This window comes from Chiloscyllium plagiosum, chromosome 25, assembly GCF_004010195.1.
Source record: "Chiloscyllium plagiosum isolate BGI_BamShark_2017 chromosome 25, ASM401019v2, whole genome shotgun sequence".
In the NCBI taxonomy this organism is placed as follows: Eukaryota; Metazoa; Chordata; class Chondrichthyes; order Orectolobiformes; family Hemiscylliidae; genus Chiloscyllium; species Chiloscyllium plagiosum.
This window is the reverse complement of record NC_057734.1, coordinates 3,489,603-3,509,956: the sequence shown is the minus strand read 5'-3', so window position 1 is coordinate 3,509,956 and position 20,354 is coordinate 3,489,603. Positions and strand designations below refer to the sequence as shown.

General features: G+C 39.9%; 1 protein-coding gene across 1 annotated transcript in view; it reads left to right on the top strand.

Moving 5' to 3' along the window:
• Positions 1–18,726: 18,726 nt before the first annotated feature.
• ydjc (YdjC chitooligosaccharide deacetylase homolog) overlaps positions 18,727–20,354 on the top strand; it is a 40,401-nt gene continuing 38,773 nt past the window's right edge. Inside the window, exon 1 of the mRNA XM_043715373.1 lies at positions 18,727–18,905. Coding sequence (XP_043571308.1) covers positions 18,742–18,905 — 164 coding nt within the window. The 5' untranslated portion in view covers positions 18,727–18,741. The remainder of the gene's footprint in view (positions 18,906–20,354) is intronic.

Genomic DNA, 20,354 nt, shown 5'->3' with positions numbered 1-20,354 from the left:
CCTGCCCTGACTGTTTGACTTGCTCCTTTTACCAACTGTACCAGTTTCAGACTGATCTCTTTTCTCAATATCTCCCTAGGTCCCAACACCACCTCTCCACCCCCTCCTCATTTTACTAGTTTAAATCCTCCTGAGCAACTCCAGCAAATCTCCCTGCAAGTATATTAGTTGCCTTCCAATTTCTGAATTTAATTATTCTTTATTACACACAGATTCTAGTTATATGTAAACTATTATAAAGTGTCAACCTGTCTATGTCTCTAGGTCTCCTCTCCAAGTACATTCACTTGATTTAGGAAATGCAGAGTGACTGCTTCATGTAAATTTATAAAGTCTCTAACTCATTAGTCAAAAGCCACAGCTTACAGTAACTGCCTTACAGAAAGTTAGCACTTTTCTTTTCTGGAGGTCTGAAAGCTTCTGGCTCACACCCACAAACTGTTCTGAGCTAATCATAGTAGGTAGCAACCAGGAGGCAATTGGTCACCATCCACAGACCTGTCAGCTACCTGTTGCCAGCCAAAATCTTACTTCATCCAAACCCTTGGCACTACTTAATCTGCAACCAAACATCCAATTGTTAAATAGTGTAAATAAAAGTTGGTAGCTTGCTTTTTAAAGAGTGTAGCAATCCCTTCCACAATACTTGGTTTCTAAGATAGCCCTTTCCTATTTCAGTCCACAATCAAAATCAAAAATAGAGATAGTCTTTCCTCACTGCCGCTGAGTCAATATCCTGGAACTCCCTTGCTGAAAGCGCTGTAAGTGTAACCAGCCCCTTATTGACTACAGTGTTTAGAAACGGGCAATAAATGTGGACATAGCTAGTAATGCTCATGTCCTATCTTGAATATCTTAAAATGAGAATTTATATGATAACCTATTAATAAGTTTACTTCAAAAGCAATTAGAGACGAATGATAAATGCAGTCCTGGCCTTGATATTCCATCTCATGAAACAGTTTAAAAATAGTTTCCTGGTTAAGAACTTGTCACCGTTAAAAATCATGAGGCATTAAACCGAGGCCCTGGTCACCAACCTGAAACATAATCAATTTTAGGTACCAACTGGTCTGGTAAGTATTTCCAGTATTGCTTTTTTTCAGATTTCTGATATCTGCAATGTTTTGTGTTTGCACCAATTTAATTCCAGTCATCTACTTTGCCAAAATGACTGGTGATAAAGTGAGCATGGTTTCTGGGGAAAAATCATCATGGCTGGTCAACACTACAGAGTTTATCGACATAATGGATTAGAGTTCTACAATGGATAGTGTTGATCTAGATTTTAGGAAACCATTTGACACTTTAATACAGAGGAGACTTATTCACAAGTTTGTTCACTTTGCATGGAAAGAATGACAAAGAATGAGGCTAGTTTAGCACTTGACTAACGTGTCACACAGTAAAGATTGTTAATAAGATGTCAAGACAGAAAGATATTTGCTAGCAGAATCAGATATTGGTGCTGTGGCTGCTGTGGTTTATAATCCCTGTAAATGATTCAGTGGGTGGAACAATGTCTAACATATGTGTTTGCAGATGACGTCAATTGGGTGTAGTTGGCAATAATACCAATGATGGCACGATAAATGCAGTCAATGCTGGTCAGCTCTTTAGTGTCCAGGAAAGAGAAAATGTACATTTTTGATTTGCAAAAACAAGTTTAAAGAATTGATCATGGATTTTTAAAGAATTGTACACATAGATTGCATTTATTGGTCATCCTCAATTACACTTAAATAGTGATGAATAATTTGGAATTACTGCTATCTGTGTAGTAAAGGCAGTCTCACATGCACACTTTAGACCGGGTTCATGTCATTCAAAAAGGCAACAGGAAGATACTTTAATGCAGAAGAGTTTGTTATGGACCAGGCCAGACACCCTCAAAATATTTTAAGAAAGTAGCCTAGACCCTAACTTTTTCTTATTGTAAAGACGTGAAGTGGGTGCTCCAGGTGTGATACAACTGGTCAAACCACTTGGCTTTAAGCAAATCAAAATTTGTTTAAACACTACAGTTGAAACACGAACGGAAGAACGAAAAGCCTGATGAAGGGCTTTTGCCCGAAACGTCGATTTTGCTGAAGCTCCTCGGATGCTGCCTGAACTGCTGTGCTCTTCCAGCACCATTGATCCAGAATCTGGTTTCCAGCATCTGCAGTCATTGTTTTTACCCTTTTAAAATCAGTTATTCTGTCTCATTTCAATCACATACATCTATGGCTTAAGTGTTCTGTCTATAATTGACTTGAAGAATTCAATTGAAAAGATTAAACACTAAGTCCAAATCCACACTTCGAGAGAACTTTATTTCAGGTAACCACACTCCGTAAATCTTAGGGGCAACACAGTGGCTCAGTGATTAACACTGTTGTCTCTCAGCGCCAGGGCCCAGGTTCACTTCCACCTCGGGCACCTGTCTGTGTGGAGTTTGCACATTCTTCCCCATGTCTGCGTGTGTTTCCTCTGGGTGCTCTGGTTTCCTCCCACAGTCCAAAAATGTGCAGGTTGGGTGGATTTGCCATGCTAAATTGCCCATAGTGTCCAGGGTTGTGCAGGCTAGGTAGGTTGGCCATGGGAAATGCAGGATTGGGGTGGGTCTGGGTGTAATGCTGTTCAGAGGGTCCATAGGACACAATGGGTTGAGTCTGAGTTATGAACATTTGTACTTACAAACACAATCTCAAACTGAGGTGTAATTTTAAAAACCTGACGTATGAACATTTCCTGGACTTGCAAGCAGCTCCTTTATATTGTCCTGTATTGCGTTCTGAGTTGTGAACGAGTTTGAATGGACTCCAGAACAGAACCCATTCGCAATCCAGGGACTGCCTGTATGTGTTGGATATAGATGCCCGAAATCTCCCATCATGGAGACTATAAAACATGGTAGGGTTGCTTTTAACTGAAGATAACCCAATTTTAACAGGACAGACATTGCTGTGAAATACCAAAATTAAAGGTATAATTTAGCCCCAAAACATAATGATTTAACTTCTGCAGTGACCCTGTTGTATTTGGTGACTCTTTTGGAGTTTGAAGAACACTTCTCTCTTTCACAGATCTCCCTGCCGAAATACAGGTTTAACATTGATCCACATTCCCATGTTAGTAACAGGACCCAGAATACGGTTGTCCAAAACTAGAGGGCATACCTTTAAGGTAAGAAGGGGAAAGATTTAAAAGGGACCTGAGGGGGCAACTTTTTCACACAGAAGTTGAGGCTTGTATGGAATGAGTTGCCAGAGGAAGTGGTAAGAGTTGAATACAATTACAACTATTTAAAAGACATTTGGACAGATACATGAATAGGAAAGGCTGAGAGAGATATGGGCCAGGAGCAGGTTCAATTAAGGAAATCTGGTCAACATGGATGAGTTAGACTGAAGGGTCTGTTTCCATGCTGTATGACGTTATGATTCTATAATTACTTTCCCCACCATTCTGGAATCCATTGTTGTAGCTTCATCTACCAGTTTTAATTTAAAACTCCACTCCATTGATCTTGCTTTGGCCTCTTTATGTTTCAGCAGGAGATGCCTTTTCCAGGCATAACCATGGGTGGTTGCCCTCTGACACATCCCCATTTTCTCCAGCTTTGTAGTTCTAATATTTTATTAATTTGTCTTCCAGTTTTGATTCTGGCCATATGGGCTCCTTCTCTGAATGGCATTTCTTGCCTTTCTTAAACCATGCCCTCCATCTTGCCTTCTCTGTCTTTCTGGACTGCTACTGTCACCTACTAATTGGATTTCTTTTACCAAGGGCATATTCATTCGCAGATTTATTGCCTGAGTTTACACTGGGTGCTCTTGCTTTCCATAATTGTACGTCATGTTCCCAATCTATGCCCTAATCTCCTGTCCCTCATCCTATATATCCATCCAGCTTTTATATTTTCCAATTGCCTGCCCTCCTATATTTGTAATAGTCACATTTCTCCATTGCCCAACCCCTTCTGGTAAATATTTGACTTTAGTACCTGGTTTTGGCAGTGTCCTTTGGGAACAATGGCCTTATTGGCCATCAGAACTGATATGTCCATTGTCAAAAACTGAACTATAGCTGTGCACCTTGTGGATATGAGAGATACCTGATTGCTCTTTATTTTGTACAGCTCTTTTAGAATCTGCAAACTTATAAGCCATGTCAAGCAACTTTCAAGAGTACATCTGAACAATCTAATTCCCATGCTGTACAATTACTATTTTTCCATCTTTACCAATATGGTATCTTTTACCTCGCCATTTTTAACACTCCCTTCTCTTTTAATAAAGTGTAATCTCCCAGATTGAAGCAGGTTTCTGGCGGCTTTACCTCCTATCAAGTCTCACCAAATTCTTTGAGACTTTGGCTTTAACAAAAATAAAGTTTGACCTGCATGCAATGCTTTTAAAGTTCTGGGGGAGAAAAGGAGCTAATCATGGCATTTTCCCAAGCTGGGAGCTGATCACGTTACGACCTGGAACTTAAGGTTTCCTGCCAAAAATTGACTTATAGAGACTATATCCTCCAGCCATTTTCAACAACTCCTTAACATATACACCCCACACCATAGGACAAGAATTTACAGTTTGACCGATCAACCAAAATTTATGTACCATTATTGCTGCATAGTTCCTTTCACATACTATGTTGTTGAAATGGCTTTCTGCTCTTTATTCATAATCATTATTTTCATATTTGCACATGTATTCCTAAATTCATCATCAGTAAATACCTCTCCCCATTACCAGTGAGAGTTGTTTTACTATTCCCTATTCACTTTTCCATTACCTTTATCCATAACTTCTTTTCTTATCTTTTACAGTATATTATTGTTGACTGACAAAATCCTGTTGCCAAAACTACAAAATGCAGGATGAACCTTTTTCTCTTATCCAATACTTCTAAATCCATAGCCACTCCCACATTGACATTTCTTGTTAAGGGAACACTTACAAGGGACTATGATGTTGTCGGTCCATTTTTCTTATAAGTCTTCTATTTGTCGCATATCTGCTTGAGCTTCTTGTTCTTGCAGCCATTATGAAAACGGATTTTGAAGAAGATTGATCAAATTGCCTATGTAATTTTAACACAACTGACTTTGCCTTGTAAAGCTCTACCATTTTATTTCTTTATTGAGTAGGTTATGTTCCATTAAAAGACTACAATAGTGTTCTGATTGTGTAAATTACAAAATTACAGACTTTCCAGATACAATAGCTTTGTTATTTTCCATATACAATTTCATAAACTACAATATGTAGAAACAGAAGTTCAAGTTGGTGTTTAGTTAGAGGCTTTGTTAATGTTCAGTTGATGCAACCAGTCAGCACCCTCTTCTATTCTGCATGAAATGGTTTCCCTTTCCTCAAGTCTGCTTCTTGCATCCTAGTTCTGATGAGTGCAAGATGAAAAGATTCAACTTCTAGTCTCCTTTTTAGTAAAGTTTCATGTTCAACTTATTTTTCCTCAAACAAAACAATTTTTGATGGTCAAAAATGACCTGGGCTGGTTTTTATTTCTTTCTCTTTGTTTTATGAAAAATGTCTGGTAAACTTCCTTGCGAGTTGCTATTTCTAGTACTCATCAATTCATTTTATCAATTCCAATATCAGAAACAATTAAATTCATGGAGATGTACAGTATGGTCCAACCCGTCCATGCCGACCAGATATCCCAACCCAATCTAGTCCCACCTGCCAGCACCCGGCCCATATCCCTCCAAACCCTCCAACTCTGGCAACATCCTTGTAAATCTTCACCAGGGCAAAGCTCTGTCCCACCTTGTTGCACTTTTTACTGACATTTCTTTGCACAAAATGAAACAGCAGTAATCAGATAAATGCTCAGAGGCAATATCAGTTATATGACACTATGTTTGTTACCATCACAAATGTACAAGCCTTACTACTTGTACAGAATACTACCAGAAAAAAAGTAGAGATGATCAGGCTGTAGACTGGACAGAACTCCTGTTTTCTGGGACCCTGACCTAGAGCCCCACAGATAAGAGTTTCCCCTAAATTCTTGTTATTTGCTCTGATTCCCTGATTCAGGGCCATCCTTCTTACAAGTGTTACTCCCCAGATTCTTGCCATCACTATGCTACCTTCCACTTTTTATACCTCCAACACCTTTCTCATACACCTTTACTTGCCTCTAGTCATATATTTTTACTTGTGGATAATCTAGTTAAGGTACTTTGTGATCTAATCATCACTCACCTGTATGGAGTATTGTGCATTTTTTCATCTAAATATCTGCCCATCTGGAGTATTGTTATGTTATCTTGTGTGGTTCTAATTATCACTTTGTTTTCTTGTTTCTGTCTGCGTGGCAGTTCCTCATGCTAATATAGACTATTTTAAGCTATGACTTTTAAACTCTTACTTGTTCTACTGCATGCTAGTTAATTTGGTCAAACTGGAACTATTTTTTCATACTGGTGCCCTACACATCTCATCATGCTGTGGTTATCAAATTATACTTTGTGGACAGGGTTCAGAGATGAGGCAAAAAGGCAAGCAAGAGGTTGTTCAAGGATTTTTAAAGGATTTATTAAGCATTAGTATGTATAAAACTTGTCAAACCAGACAGTAGTTTGTGAGTTGTTGTAAATTTTGGTTCCCATTTTGACCATTCATAGCAGAGCACATTAGGATAGCCATGTGATCTGCTTTTGTCATTTTGCACCACTGTAAGACTGTTGTGATGGTGTCTCTCTGCGGTTACACAGGTTTTTAGCTTGTTTTTTATTCTAGTTTCTAGAGCTTGTGTCTCCTTTTAGTGTGATGTAATTTGTACATGATGTGATTAAGTAGTTCTATGTATTGTGATGATACAGAGTATGGACTATTAACTTTTGAACTATCACTGACTAACTTAAAACCTTGAAATTTGGCTTGAGAGAATTGAGCTGGGCTGCTGTAAAATGGCCACTGGAAACATCTGATATGAAAGTAGCCAATTTTAAATTTACAAAGGAATTTCTAAATAGCATGACTGAGACCTTCATGTTAAGAAGGCTATCCAAGGAATCATGCCTTGGACTGGGGTGGGCAAAGTTAAAAATCACACAACACCTGGTTATAGTCCAACAGATTTATTTGGAAGCACTAGCTTTCAGAGCACTGTTCCTTCTTTATGTGAAAGCTAATACTTCCACATAAACCTGTTGGACTATAACCTGTGTTGTGTGATTTTTAGCCTTGGACATTATTTTCATTCCCTGGAATTTATTGCTCACAGTGAGGCCTTCAGTTGTTTCTGCCTGGGGACAAGGCTGCATTAGTATATGCGACACTTCTACAAAGACTTTAATCTAAAACACATTATGCATAGATGAGAATTGAATATATCAATGAATGGCAGAAGAACTCTGGCAATTGTCCATTGAAACTCCTAAAAACAGATCACCAATAGCCAGTTTTGAGACAATGAAACTGATATTACCACTACTTATAAGTCTCTGATTTTTATCACTGAGCCATCCAAACACATGAACTAACACTCAGGACTTGCACTAATGTATGGAATAAGGACCTTTTCTCTCACTTCACGGGTAAAATGGGCTGCAAATTATCTCACTCAAAAGGCAGCCCTTGCTACTATGCAGCATTCTCTCAGTGATGGCATTGAGGTGGCAAGCTAGATTGTGTTCTCGAGTATCTGGAATAGGATGCCATGACCCTCTGGCTCAGGGTGTACCGACTAAGCCACATCTGTTGGAAGACACACAGACAGCAAAAGAATCATAGAGCAGTTACGACATAGCAAGATATATGAAATGAGAAATATTGTTTTTGCTGTGATTTTTTTTAAAGTAGTGGACTTTTAAAGTTATACCTGGCCTTGAATAAGAAGCATCTGATTTACAGGATCAGAAGGAATATGATTAACAACTATGTTAGGAAAACATAATTCTATAAGGGGTAGTCAGGGGTTGAGAAGAAAGATACTTGCTAGAGATTGTTGAGAATTGTGTTAACTCTGAACTGACTCCACTGAAGCCAGTATCCTGTCATCAAGTCATCTTTTACTTGCACATTAACAGTCCTTGATTTTAGTACTACCTACCATTTCAGAGTCAGCTATGAGAGTGGCAGTCACTCTGACACTCCCCTTTTGTGACTGTCAGCTGGGGCTCCTTGATCAGACCAGGTTAACAGCCCCAATCAGGAACTTGCATTAGACAATAGACAATAGATAATAGACAATAGGTGCAGGAGTAGGCCTTTCAACCCTTCGAGCCTGCACCGCCATTCAATATGATCATGGCTGATCATTCCTAATCAGTATCCTCTTCCTGCCTTATCTCCATAACCCTTGATTCCACTATCTTTGAGAGCTCTATCCAACTCTTTCTTAAATGAATCCAGGGACTGGGCCTCCACTGCCCTCTGAGGCAGAGCATTCCACACAGCCACCACTCTCTGGGTGAAGAAGTTTCTCCTCATCTCTGTCCTAAATGGTCTACCCCGTATTTTTAAGCTGTGTCCTCTGGTTCGGCACTCACCCATCAGCGGAAACATGTTTCCTGCTGTAAGAGTGTCCAATTCTTTAATAATCTTATATGTCTCAATCAGATCCCCTCTCCGTCTTCTAAACTCAAGGGTATACAAGCCCAGTCGCTTCAGTCTTTCAGTGAGGTCTATGAGGTCCAGCTGGCTGATCATGTTACAGTCGCTACAAACTCCCATATTTGGTGTTTCCTGTATCACATGGGACCTCATTTAACCGTGTCACATTAGTAACTAGCCTTCTGCAAATGTAGACAAATCTCAATATGAAAACAAGAAAAGTCATGAGAACCATCAAGGTCTTGACTCATTCACTTCTCTATTATCAATATAATCTATCAAAACTAACAAGGATTTGTTATTAAGAAAATAGTAAACTAACCTTCAAATGGAGGTGGACAAGGGGACAGTGATCATTTGACTGAGTATTTGTCCCATGACCATTTGATTGGCATGGCATTGATGGCCAGCCCACAAAATAAGGTATATTAACAGTGACAGGAGCGAATGAAGGGGCAAGAAGATCCCAGGAGGCAAGTCATACCATCTCCTTGAAGGATGACCAGAAGCTCCCCCACATCATCCCAAGGGAAGAACAATGACTATTGGTACAGAGACTACCACTAAAGAACATAGAAACCACTGGGACATGGTATTGTGCTGTCTCTACACTTCCAGTTTATAAAACAGTTCCAGGAACAGTAAAATGCTTTTATCTGTCGTGGGTTGTATATTTCCTTTCTTTACATAGTTAGCAAATGTACTATACCAAAACTGCTGCTTCTCAATAAACTATCGGAAAATTGCAGTAAATCGCATATATTAGGTAACTATATCACAAATGCTCTAAAAGCATCAAGGCTACTAAATGGTCATGATGAATTAAGACCCAGTAATCTTCTCAGCAAGTGGGTGCAGGAATTGTGAAATATACAGATGGTGGAACAGAGTTTTTACAAACATGTTTGGAGAGTTCATCTTCGAAAAGAAACACAGCAATATTCAGTCCAAACCTATATGGGACTTTTAGCAGGATAGACTAGTTGGAAAATTGGTCTTCTGCACAAAACATTACCATGTTATTGTCTGACTGCCTCTTTAGACTGCTGGAAACACTGATATTGCTGAAGTAATGTTATCATATGGCTTGTGAAGTCTGCATAGACTGAGAAATCAATACTGTAGTTGTTCACTGACCCAGATCCATTTAAAAAATTCTTATTATTGCTGGTACGCTGGCATCCTCCATTTAAAGTTTTAGAGATCTGAAATGGATGATTAACTTTTATAATAGCGTGATGGATCTTTGGTTGTAAATATCATTTGTTACCAAAAGACTGATGATTACTGTGCTCCAAAAGTTAGAGCGCTGTATGTTCACAGGATTGAGGAGTAAATTGCTGCCAATTCAATGTATATGCAATATGGTGTGACTCAACGCTCAATGTACATGGGATAGGCAATTGTGCTCCCAATATTCCCCCAAGTCACCCAAGAAATCACTCTCAGGGCAGTTTAAATGGAGAAAGATTGCAGAAAGCTATAGAACAGAGGGATTTGAGAGTCATTGTTTGTGAATCATAAAAAGCTAGCATCTAAGTTCAGCAAGTGACAGAGAAGGCAGACAAAATCTTGGCCTTTATTTCAAAGGGAATGGAGCACAAAAGTAGGGAGCTTTTGCATAAACTACACAAGGCACTAGTCAGATGATAGCTGGAATACTGTGAATAATTTTCGATCCCTTATCTAAGAATCGATATCCTGGCATTGGATACAGTCCAGAGAAGGTTCACTGGTTGATTCCAGGTATGGAGGGACTGTCTTATGAAGTGAGGCTGATGAGGTTAGTTCTGTATTCATTGGAATGTGGAGAATGAGAGGCAATCTTATTGAAACATCCAAGATTCTTAGAGGACTTGACAGGAAAGATGCAAAAAGATTGCTTCCCCTTATTGGAAGAGTCTAGAACCAGACGGCATAATGTCAGAATAAGGAGTCACACATTCAAGACCAGGAAGAGGACAGTTTTGTTCTAATGGTTGTGAATGTGTCAAATTCACCACTGCAGAGGGTTACTGTGGCTGGATCATGAAGTATATTCAAGACTGAGATAGATTTTTAATAGTAAGGAAATCAGGTATTGTGGGGAAAAGACAGGAAAGTGGAATTGAAGATTATCAAATCAACTACAGTCATATTGGATGGCAAGGCAGACTTGATGGGCAGAATGGCTTACCTCTTCTTCTGACCTATCAGAGAGAAGTTCTGCACATAAATAGAATGAGAGGAAATAGGAAGGTCTGCACTTTGAATCACAGGCAGGTACAGCCCCTATGCTTGCTGCTGTAAGGTTTAGAATGAACCTGTCAGCAGCAAGTATGGGAGAGAAGAAACCTGAGAATGGAAGGGCAATGGACATTTGGAAAAGTAAAATATAGAAATGAGGCTGTTGCCAATGACTGCATTTAGTCGAGGTCAGGATGAGGGGGACTGCCTTTAGTCAAGGCCAGGATCAGAAGAGCTGCCTTTAGTCAAGGCCAGGATCAGAGGAGCTGCCTTTAGTCAAGGCCAGTCTCAGAGGGGCTGCCTTTAGTCAAGGCCAGAATCGGGGGATCTGTCTTCAGCCAAGGACAGGATTAGAGGAGCTGCCTTTAGTCAAGGCCAGTCTCAGAGGGTCTGCCTTCAGCCAAGGCCAGGATCGGAGGGGCTGCCTTTAGTCGAGGCCAGAATCGGGAGGGGGTGGGACTGCCTTTAGCCGGGGCAAGGATCAGGGGGGACGCCTTTAGTCGAGGCAAGGATCAAGGGGGACTGCCTTTAGCCGGGGCAAGGATCAGGGGGGACTGCCTTTAGCCGGGGCAAGGATCAGGGGGGACTGCCTTTAGTCGAGGCCAGGATCAGGGGGGACTGTCTTTAGCCGGGGCAAGGATCAAGGGGGACTGCCTTTAGCCGAGGCCAGGATCGGGGGGGGACTGCCTTTAGTCATGGCTAGGATCGGGAGAGGGTAGGACTGCCTTTAGCCGGGGCAAGGATTGGGGGGACTGCCTTTAGTCGAGATCATGAGTTCCACCTGCGCAAGGTGGATTGATTTGGAGGGAGTGCGGGAAGTAGCCGCAAGTTAGACGTGTGGTGAGAAAGGAGCTGAAAGGAGAGATAATTGTGTGCTTTTAAACAAGAAATGCACAGCTTATTGAGGTCCAGCAATACATTAAAGAGAATGCATTCCTTATAAACGAATGTGGATTCTCTTATTTATGTTTGCTATGATCAGGAGCTACAATACTTGGAAATATGAAGTGGATCCTAGTGTAATGAGCAGTGTGTTAATTTTAAAATGTAAATATATTATCTGAAATGTGGTCAAATATAATAACTGCCTGATCTAAATCGATCTAACTTTGTGCATGCGCGATGGAAATGTTTTAGCTGTGAATTCTTCAGTTTATGAAACTGGATTTGGAGTGATGGCTTCTTGTAATGTGAAGTGTGTCAGCTAATTATGGGGGAGCAAAAAAAGTTTAGTTGCTAATTTTGCCTGTGGTCTTATATTATTTTAAATACTGCAGTATCTAGGAAATGCTAATGCCTTCATTAAGTTTAATGGGAAGTTGATAACTTTTTAAGAACATTGATGATTTCTTCTAATTAAATTTCTATGTGAGTTCCAGTCGCCCACATGCCAACACAAATGCAAAAGCTATTATGACTTTGTGATGGCCACCTAATAAATAAGTTAGCAAGAGGAAGTAGTCCCCTGAAAACCCAAAAACTGCTCCTGAGAAAGCCTCAAGAAGAACCTTGGCTGGTGTAGAACTTGTGCTTTTGTTTTGTGAGGGGAGCCTGGGAGGAAAGAGGAAAAAGGGAAGGAGTCTTTTGAATCCTGGTATGATTATAATAAATGTGGTATTGAACTAATTTGATTCTGAACAGTCACAATTCTCACGTTGTATATGAATAGATCATTTGTCTGCAGTACTCCTGAAACTTTATGTAACAACAGAAGTGTGAACTGGCTGCATTTCATGAGGATGTACTACTTTATTCTCTGATTTATTATCACCTATTTATTCAAAACAAAATGTTCTCTAACAATTTATAACCAAACATATTTCCAGAATGTTATGGGCTGGACATGAAAAGCTGCTTATATAATTGTTTACTCCTGATCCACCTGAATGAAACTGAGCATATGTTGCAATCACACAAGTGACCATGGTGATCCATCCTCATGTGCATAGCTGCGCCTTTGATGTTATGCTAGCATAACCTTACATTTTATATGAGTAATAAGGTCTTAGAGTACAACAGGATCTTGATCAACCAGGCCAGTGGGCCAAGGAGTGGCAGGCGAAGTTTAATTTAGATAAACACAACGTATTGCATTTTGGTATGACAAAGTATGGCAGGACTTACAAAGTTAATGATAGAGCTCTGGGGAGTGTTGTCAAACAGAGACACCTTGGAGTGCAGGTACATAGTTTCTTAAAAGTGGCATCACAGGGAGATGAAGAAGGCATTTGGCATGCTTGCCTTCATTAGTCATTGAGTATAGGAGCTGGGATGTCATATTACAGCTGTATAAGAAATTCATAAGGCCACATTTGGAGTACCACATACAATTCTGGTCACTTTGCTATAAGAAGGACTGGAAAGGGTGCAAAAAAATTTATAAGACGTTACAGAGATAGGAGGGTTTGAGTTATAAGGACAGACTGGAATCTTTTCCCTGGAGTGTAGGAGGCTGAGGAATGACCTTACAGAAGTTTATAAAATCATGAGGGGCATAGACAAGGTGAATAGCCAAGGTCCTTTCCCCAGGGTAGGAGAGTCCAAAACCAGAGGGCATGGGTTTAACGTGAGAGGGGAAAGATTTAAAAGGGACCTAAAGGGCAAGTTTTTCAAACAGAGTGGGGTATATATGGAATGAGTTGCCAAAAGAAGTGGTAGAGGTGAGTACGATTACCACACTTGGACAGGTTCATGGATAGGAAATGTAGGCAGTGATATGGGTCAGATGGGACTAGTTTAGTTCAGGAAGCGGAGTCAGCATAAATGAGTTGGGCCGAAGGATCTGTTTCCATGTTACCAGAAGAAACATTGAAAATTTCCCCTCTTTTAACAAAAAGAAGCCTGACTAATTGTCAGACATTGTACTGCACCTGCACAGAGACCTGTCTATTTAATAGCCAACAAAAGTGCTGATTTACAAACAGAATTACAGACTGTTCATAACTGCTATTGTGTTTTCCTTCATTCTTACAACTAGTTTAAAGTTTATTTTTATTTAAAAACAATTACAGTCTCGTTAATTGTTTCCTGCTTAAAATAAATTTTGGTGCAACAAATGTCTTTTTTGTGACATTGTGTGATGTGCACCTTTCTCCTTTCACAATTGCAAACTGCACACTTCAACTAGCAATGGCATTGCCCATAAACTCAACCTTACTGAAAAATGGCATGAGAATTTCTCTACCACTGATTTGTGGGGTTTAGTTTGTTATGGAAGTAACCCTGGTGACTGTTTAGAATCATTGGATAATTATAGCACAGAATAAAGTTGTTCAACCCGTGTCGACTCTCACCACCAGTACTTTAGCTAGTCATACTACTGCACCCCTTTTCCCCTAAGCTAAGATGTATAGTAAGTTGCTCGGCACATTACCCAACAAACAAAGCTTAATTTGCAATGCGAAAAAACATGCTGTTCCACTGTTCTTATGTGGTTGACACTGTCTGTTCATATGTAACAGCCATGTGATGTCAATGAATAACTAGACTTAAAGTTCATACAGCTAGATTATGGGAAAAGTGGAGAGAGTCCATTTATTTTAAATTGTAAGTTATTTTAAAAAAAATAAAACTTTGCTCCCCTGAATTGTACTTGTTCTTATATTTTGCCTATCCCAAGAGTTTTTCTGAAGCATCCCATTGCAGCTACAAAATAATACGCTGGTGACCAACTTTGTACTGTTTTCAACTGTAAACTGAAAACTCATCTTAAAAATAAATCATTTGCAATTATGTTGTACCTTTACATCCTTGAAATAACACAGTGCTTTAAAGTCAATGCTACCTGCTACCTTAGTGTTAGTGGGCGGCACAGTGGTTAGCACTGCTGCCTCGCAGCGCCAGAGACCCGGGTTCAATTCCCGCCTCAGGCGACTGACTGTATGGAGTTTGCACGTTCTCCCCGTGTCTGCGTGTGTTTCCTCCGGGTGCTCCGGTTTCCTCCCACAGTCCAAAGATGTGCAGGCCAGGTGAATTGGCCATGCTAAATTGCCCGTAGTGTTAGGTAAGGGGTAAATGTAGGGGCATGGGTGGGTTGCATTTCGACGGGGCGGTGTGGACTTGTTGGGCCGAAGGGCCTGTTTCCACACTGTAAGTAATCTAAAAAAAAAATCTTAGTGTAGCAGGTAGCCAAACTGTTTCTAAATTGGATACCATGGTGGAGAAGTTGCAGATTTGCACTGAATTCCGAGCTGCTATGAACACGTGTTAAGGACCTGTTTGTCCTACGATGCTGACTGCTCCCAGGCAAATTACATCGCCTACAGTCTGCAGCAAGCGAATTGCCCTGTGATGCCAGCCTGTTCGAATGATTGAGCAGGGTGCCTGTCCCTTCACATAAGGTTTTCTTGCAGCAACATTGCAATGATAAGTCCCAATGTATTTGAGCTGTAACTTTAAAGAGCTGAAGTGTCCTGAAACTGGATAGGAGATGTGACATGATTATGGGAGGTGCTAGCAAATATCCATTCCCAAGATCTGTGGACATGGGGTGCATGCGGTCACTGCCCGTGAGTTCTGCTACCGTGTCCAAGACTGAGGTCCTTAGGAGCATGTGGCAAACTGGTATTGCCATACCCACTCAAACTTCCATGTCGAGGTTTCCTCACATCTAGATTGTTCACAGCACATGGTAGAATAGGAGGTTCCATGTTAATGAAGGAAGAATGCTGGACAGGACATTGGTGAGGTCACTTTTGAAATACTGCATTCAATTCTGGTCTCTGTTCCAGATGTTGTGAAACTTGAAAGGTTCAGAGAAGATTTGCAAGGACGTTGCTGAAGTTGAAGGGTTTGAGCTACAGGGAAAGACTGAATAGGCTGGGGCTATTTTCCCTGGAGCGTTGGAGGCTGAGGGGTGACCGTATAGAGGTTCATAAAATCATGAGGGGCATGGATAGGAAGAATACCCAAGGTCTTTTCCCCAGGGTGAGGGAGTCCAAAATTAGAGGGCATAGGTTTAAAGTGAGAGGGGAAAGATTTAAACGGGACTTAAGGGACAACTTTTTCACAAAGAGGGTGGTGTCTGTATGGAATAAGCTGCCAGAGGAAGTGGTGAGGGCTGGTGCAATTACGACATTTAATTGGATGGGAACATGAAGAGGAAGGGTTTAGAGGGACAAGGGCCAAATGCAGGCAAAAGGGACTAGATTAATTTAGGATATCTGGTTGGAATGGATGAGTTGGACCAAATGGTCTGTTTCTGCGATGAACATCTCTGATTCTATTTTCAGTTAATCAGGCTGATAGCAAGCATTAATGTCCCTTTAATATGTATCTCGCTGCTGCTTCGCACAAATCTTGACTCGACATCTAGATCGTTGTTGGGAGCAACTAGCTGCATTTTCCAATGTCGAATCAGCTTTGCTCAAATTAACACACAATTTTCCCAGATTAACGTCGAATCTCCTGTTCCCTGGATGCTGCCTGACCTGCTGTGCTGTTCCAGCAATAAAGTTTCAACCAATGTCGAATCAGCTTTGCTCAAATTAACACACAATTTTCCCAGATTTCTTGCCATTGCCCACATCATTCAGGCCCCTTTAAGATTGTACCCTGTATCTCGGAATGTCTTGGTTAGGATTCAAGAACAACCTGGAGTCGGAGGGTTAACAGCAAGGAGAAATTGCATTCCTTGGAATTTTGAATATTCAAAGGATTATTATGATCAAAGTTTTCAAGATATTAATGGGCAGTTTGTTTTGCTGCATCTAGCCTTCCTGTGCTGGTTGGGGAGTCTAAGACTAGGTCCATTGTCTGAAAATTGGAACCAGACCTATCAGTGGTAGATATTTGGAACCCACTTCACAAATAGCACTTGATGCTAGATCATCTGTTAATTCAAGACTGGCTCGATAGCTTTTTATTAACCAGAAATACCAAGAGATAACTGGGAAATATGGAATGCTGTTAAAGGTCAGCTGTTGAATAGCAGGACAATCTCAAGGGGCTAAATGGCCTCACCTTGTTCACCTGTTCCCAATATCTGTTGCACAGCTAAATAAAAAGCTTTCACTATTTGCAAAGGCCATTCATTAAATTTCTGCAATTTCTGATTCTTTGTCCTGAACATTTGTGCTTCTATCAGTATCATCTGCATCTTCTGGGAAATATTTTACTACAGCCAATATATTTTCTAATTGAAGAAATTTTTCCCTTGCTACTCCGTTGACATCAGGCTACTACTGATAAGCTAATGTAAGAGATGGTTAGCTTAGGGATTTAGAAACAGGTTCTGGTAATGAGGAGATATATTTTAAACCTAGTAGGAAGAACAAAAGATGCAGTAATGGTATTGAGGGATATAATTTCATGCTGGCAGGTAGAAAACAATGCAGAAATCTGAATAATGTTAGTAAATGACTGCTTTGAGTGAGAAGTTGTCAAGGATGGTGTTGATGGCTGTACTGGACATTATGTGGAATTGGCAACAGGCTGTTGATTTCTGGACAAATTGGACTTTATATCAGATGGAAGTGGATAGATATTTACAGAGAACATTGAAGATATCAAGGTTAATGACTTGGGCAGTTGGTATTCCTGAAAGATAAGTAGGTAGTCTTGGTGGTTAAAGCAGAACTGGGGGTTGAATCTCTGTTCCCTATCAAGCAGCACACTGAGCCATCTGTTTTAATCTGTGCAGGCAGAAGAATATCTCAAGAATACTTTTAAAAATTTATCCACTGTCATTTCTTGTTAATGCTGTGCTTTTGACCCAGTTTTGTTTTAAAATATAGTCTTCTTGGAGACTATGCATTGTAATCATTTTCAAATAAAGTTTGACCAAAATTTGATTGATAGAGTTAGTATGGGAAGAAGCTGTCAGCCATCTCCAGTCTGCTATTTTCAACATTCTCAGTGAATGTATTGATTTTGCTGATATATTACTTTCCAGATGTTTTCCACTCTAATACAAATGGTCTTCTCTGGTTACTGTCTAGTAGCAAATGGATCACCAGCCTGGGCAGATGAGTCACGTTACAGCCACATCAATTTGCATTTGAATAATACCTCGTTACGTAGTAAAATATTAGGTGCTTTACAGAAGAATAAATAGACCAAAATTGACATTAATAGAACATAACCAGACTCTACTCACATCTTACCCAAAACACTAGCATTCAAATCCTACTAGTTTTATCCAAGTGCAGTGAACGACTTCTCATGCAAAAACAGATAATAGACTCATGCCAGAGAGCATTATCCTTTTCTAGAAAGTGTCTGAAAATAAGCCATTACAAAAAGAATTGTCTAATGAGTTTCTGAAAGTTATCTTTGTGGAAAATTAAAAGGTCTGGCATTTTCTTTTTATTTTTAAAATGTTTTCTTTCAATGGATGTTGCCATCATCACTAAGGTTGTTTGTTGTCTGTTCCTAACTGTCCTTCAACCGATGAATTTCAGAATCCATTCAAGAGTCAATTACTGGGCCTGAAGTCACATATAGGCCTCACATAGAAAAGGGGGGCAATTTTCCTTCCCGAAAAGACATGAATGAGACAGATGGATTTTAACACCAATTGTTGATAGTCTCAGTAATGATGACCCTGAAACTAGTTTTCAAATCTAGAATTATTAATTGACTTTAAATTTCATCAGCTGTTATGTGGGATTTGAACATGTGCACCCAGAGAAATAGCCTGGGCCTCTGGCAGTGACATGAACATTATGATACAATCTTCCCCGAATTTATTTGTTCATACACATTACTTCAAATACTAAATAAAGATAGAAGGTAACATTGTTGTTGTAAGATGAAAAAGATATGCATAAGTTGAGATCTATTGCATATGTGTTATAATAGCTATTGAATTGTATAAAGTAACGTGATTCTCCGTCGTTTGCAATAATGCTGACGGAAAGGACAGCATGATGACTGCAATACTGCTTGTGATAAAATTTCACTTTGGTTTCTGCTTTTCTGTCTTTAGCCGTGACAATTGAGAATGCCGCAACCTAGAGTGAGGTTAATAGTGACTGGTGATGATTTTGGATATTGCTTGAGGAGGAATCAAGGTATTATGGAATGCTTTAACGCAAAAGCAATTTCCAACGTTTCCTTATTGGTAAATGGCACTGCGGCTAAAGAGGCAGCTATATCGGCTACAAGGTGGGTTCATTCTTTCCTCACTTCATTTCTGACACGTTTTAATAATTAATATTACTTTGCAGGAGCCCTCAACTTAGGAATGCTTGTACTTACGAATAAGATCCTGTAGTACTGTTAATTTTAAATATCCAACATATGAATGTTCATGTGGACTTAGATAATGGATATTTTATATTGGACTGTATTGTGTTCCAACTTGCAGACAAATCAACTTACAAACATACTGAGGAATGGAACCCGTTTGTAACTCTGGGAAAGCCGGTATAATTTGTGTCTCATTGCTACTTAGTTCAGTCACTTAGGACTGCCAGAGCAACTATTTTTTAAATCTGGTAGGATGAAAGTTGGTGCAAGTTATAATAAGAGAAGAAGGGAAAGGCTTGCCTTTATGTGGCACATTTCATGGCTTCTGACTGTCCCAAAGTGCTTTACAGTCAAATGATGTTTGTTGAAATGGTTGGTTATTGTGTAGGTTAACCAAACAGCCAATTTGCTCACAGCCATGGTCCACTACCAACAACGACGTTTGTGTTAGTGATATTAGAAGTTAAAATGTTGGGAGAATGTCCCTGCTATTCTTTACAATATCATAAGGTCTATTACAGCTCCAAGAGAACAATAGGTTTAATACCTCATCTAAAAGACAGCAACTCTGACAGTGCACACTCCCTCACTACTGCAGTGAACTGGCAGCATGGAGTATGTGCTTCAATCTCTAGAAATGAATTTGTGCTTATAGTGAAACAGAAGGTTATAGGTTTGAGTGCTACAACTGAACTAATGACAGTGAATCCAAACTTAATGGTAAACCGAGTACCTTCAGTTGGTGCAAGGAATTTCAGATGTGTATATATCCTGTCGCTGTTGTAAAGTCACCTACGTTAAACTTTGCTAAATTGATTGAGACTACCTGAAGGCAGAAGTCCTGCTTTTGGACCAGTTATGAAGTTCATAATGTTCGGAGGTTGTCCTTTGGAAGATGATTTGGATCACCCAGAAAAAAATGTAATTTTTAATGTGTTGTTTAGTTGTTTCTTGAATTATCATACAGCTATATGCTGTTACTTGCACACTAATCAGCATTCAGTTGCTGGAAGCTGGACTACATACATATTTGCAGACATACTCAAGGCTCTGGTTTCTTGGGTTAGAGAGCAAAGTAAAGCTGACACATAATTTGGGTTTTATTAAGTTCAAAGTTTCATCTTCCTCATTAGCCACCCCTTATACCAGGAAGAGCACAACAGGACAGAAGACAGATGGTGAACTGTCCAAAAATCAGCTCCATATACTTCCAGTGGAGAGGGTCCTGATTCTGAATTCTCTGAGCTGCTGACTGAGTCCAAGCCCTTGGGTTGGTGTCAAGCTTCCCCTTGATTTACAGTGCGGGCACCCCCAAAACAAAGACTGTCTCCTTTTGTTGTGACTGAGGACTGCTAACAACTGTGA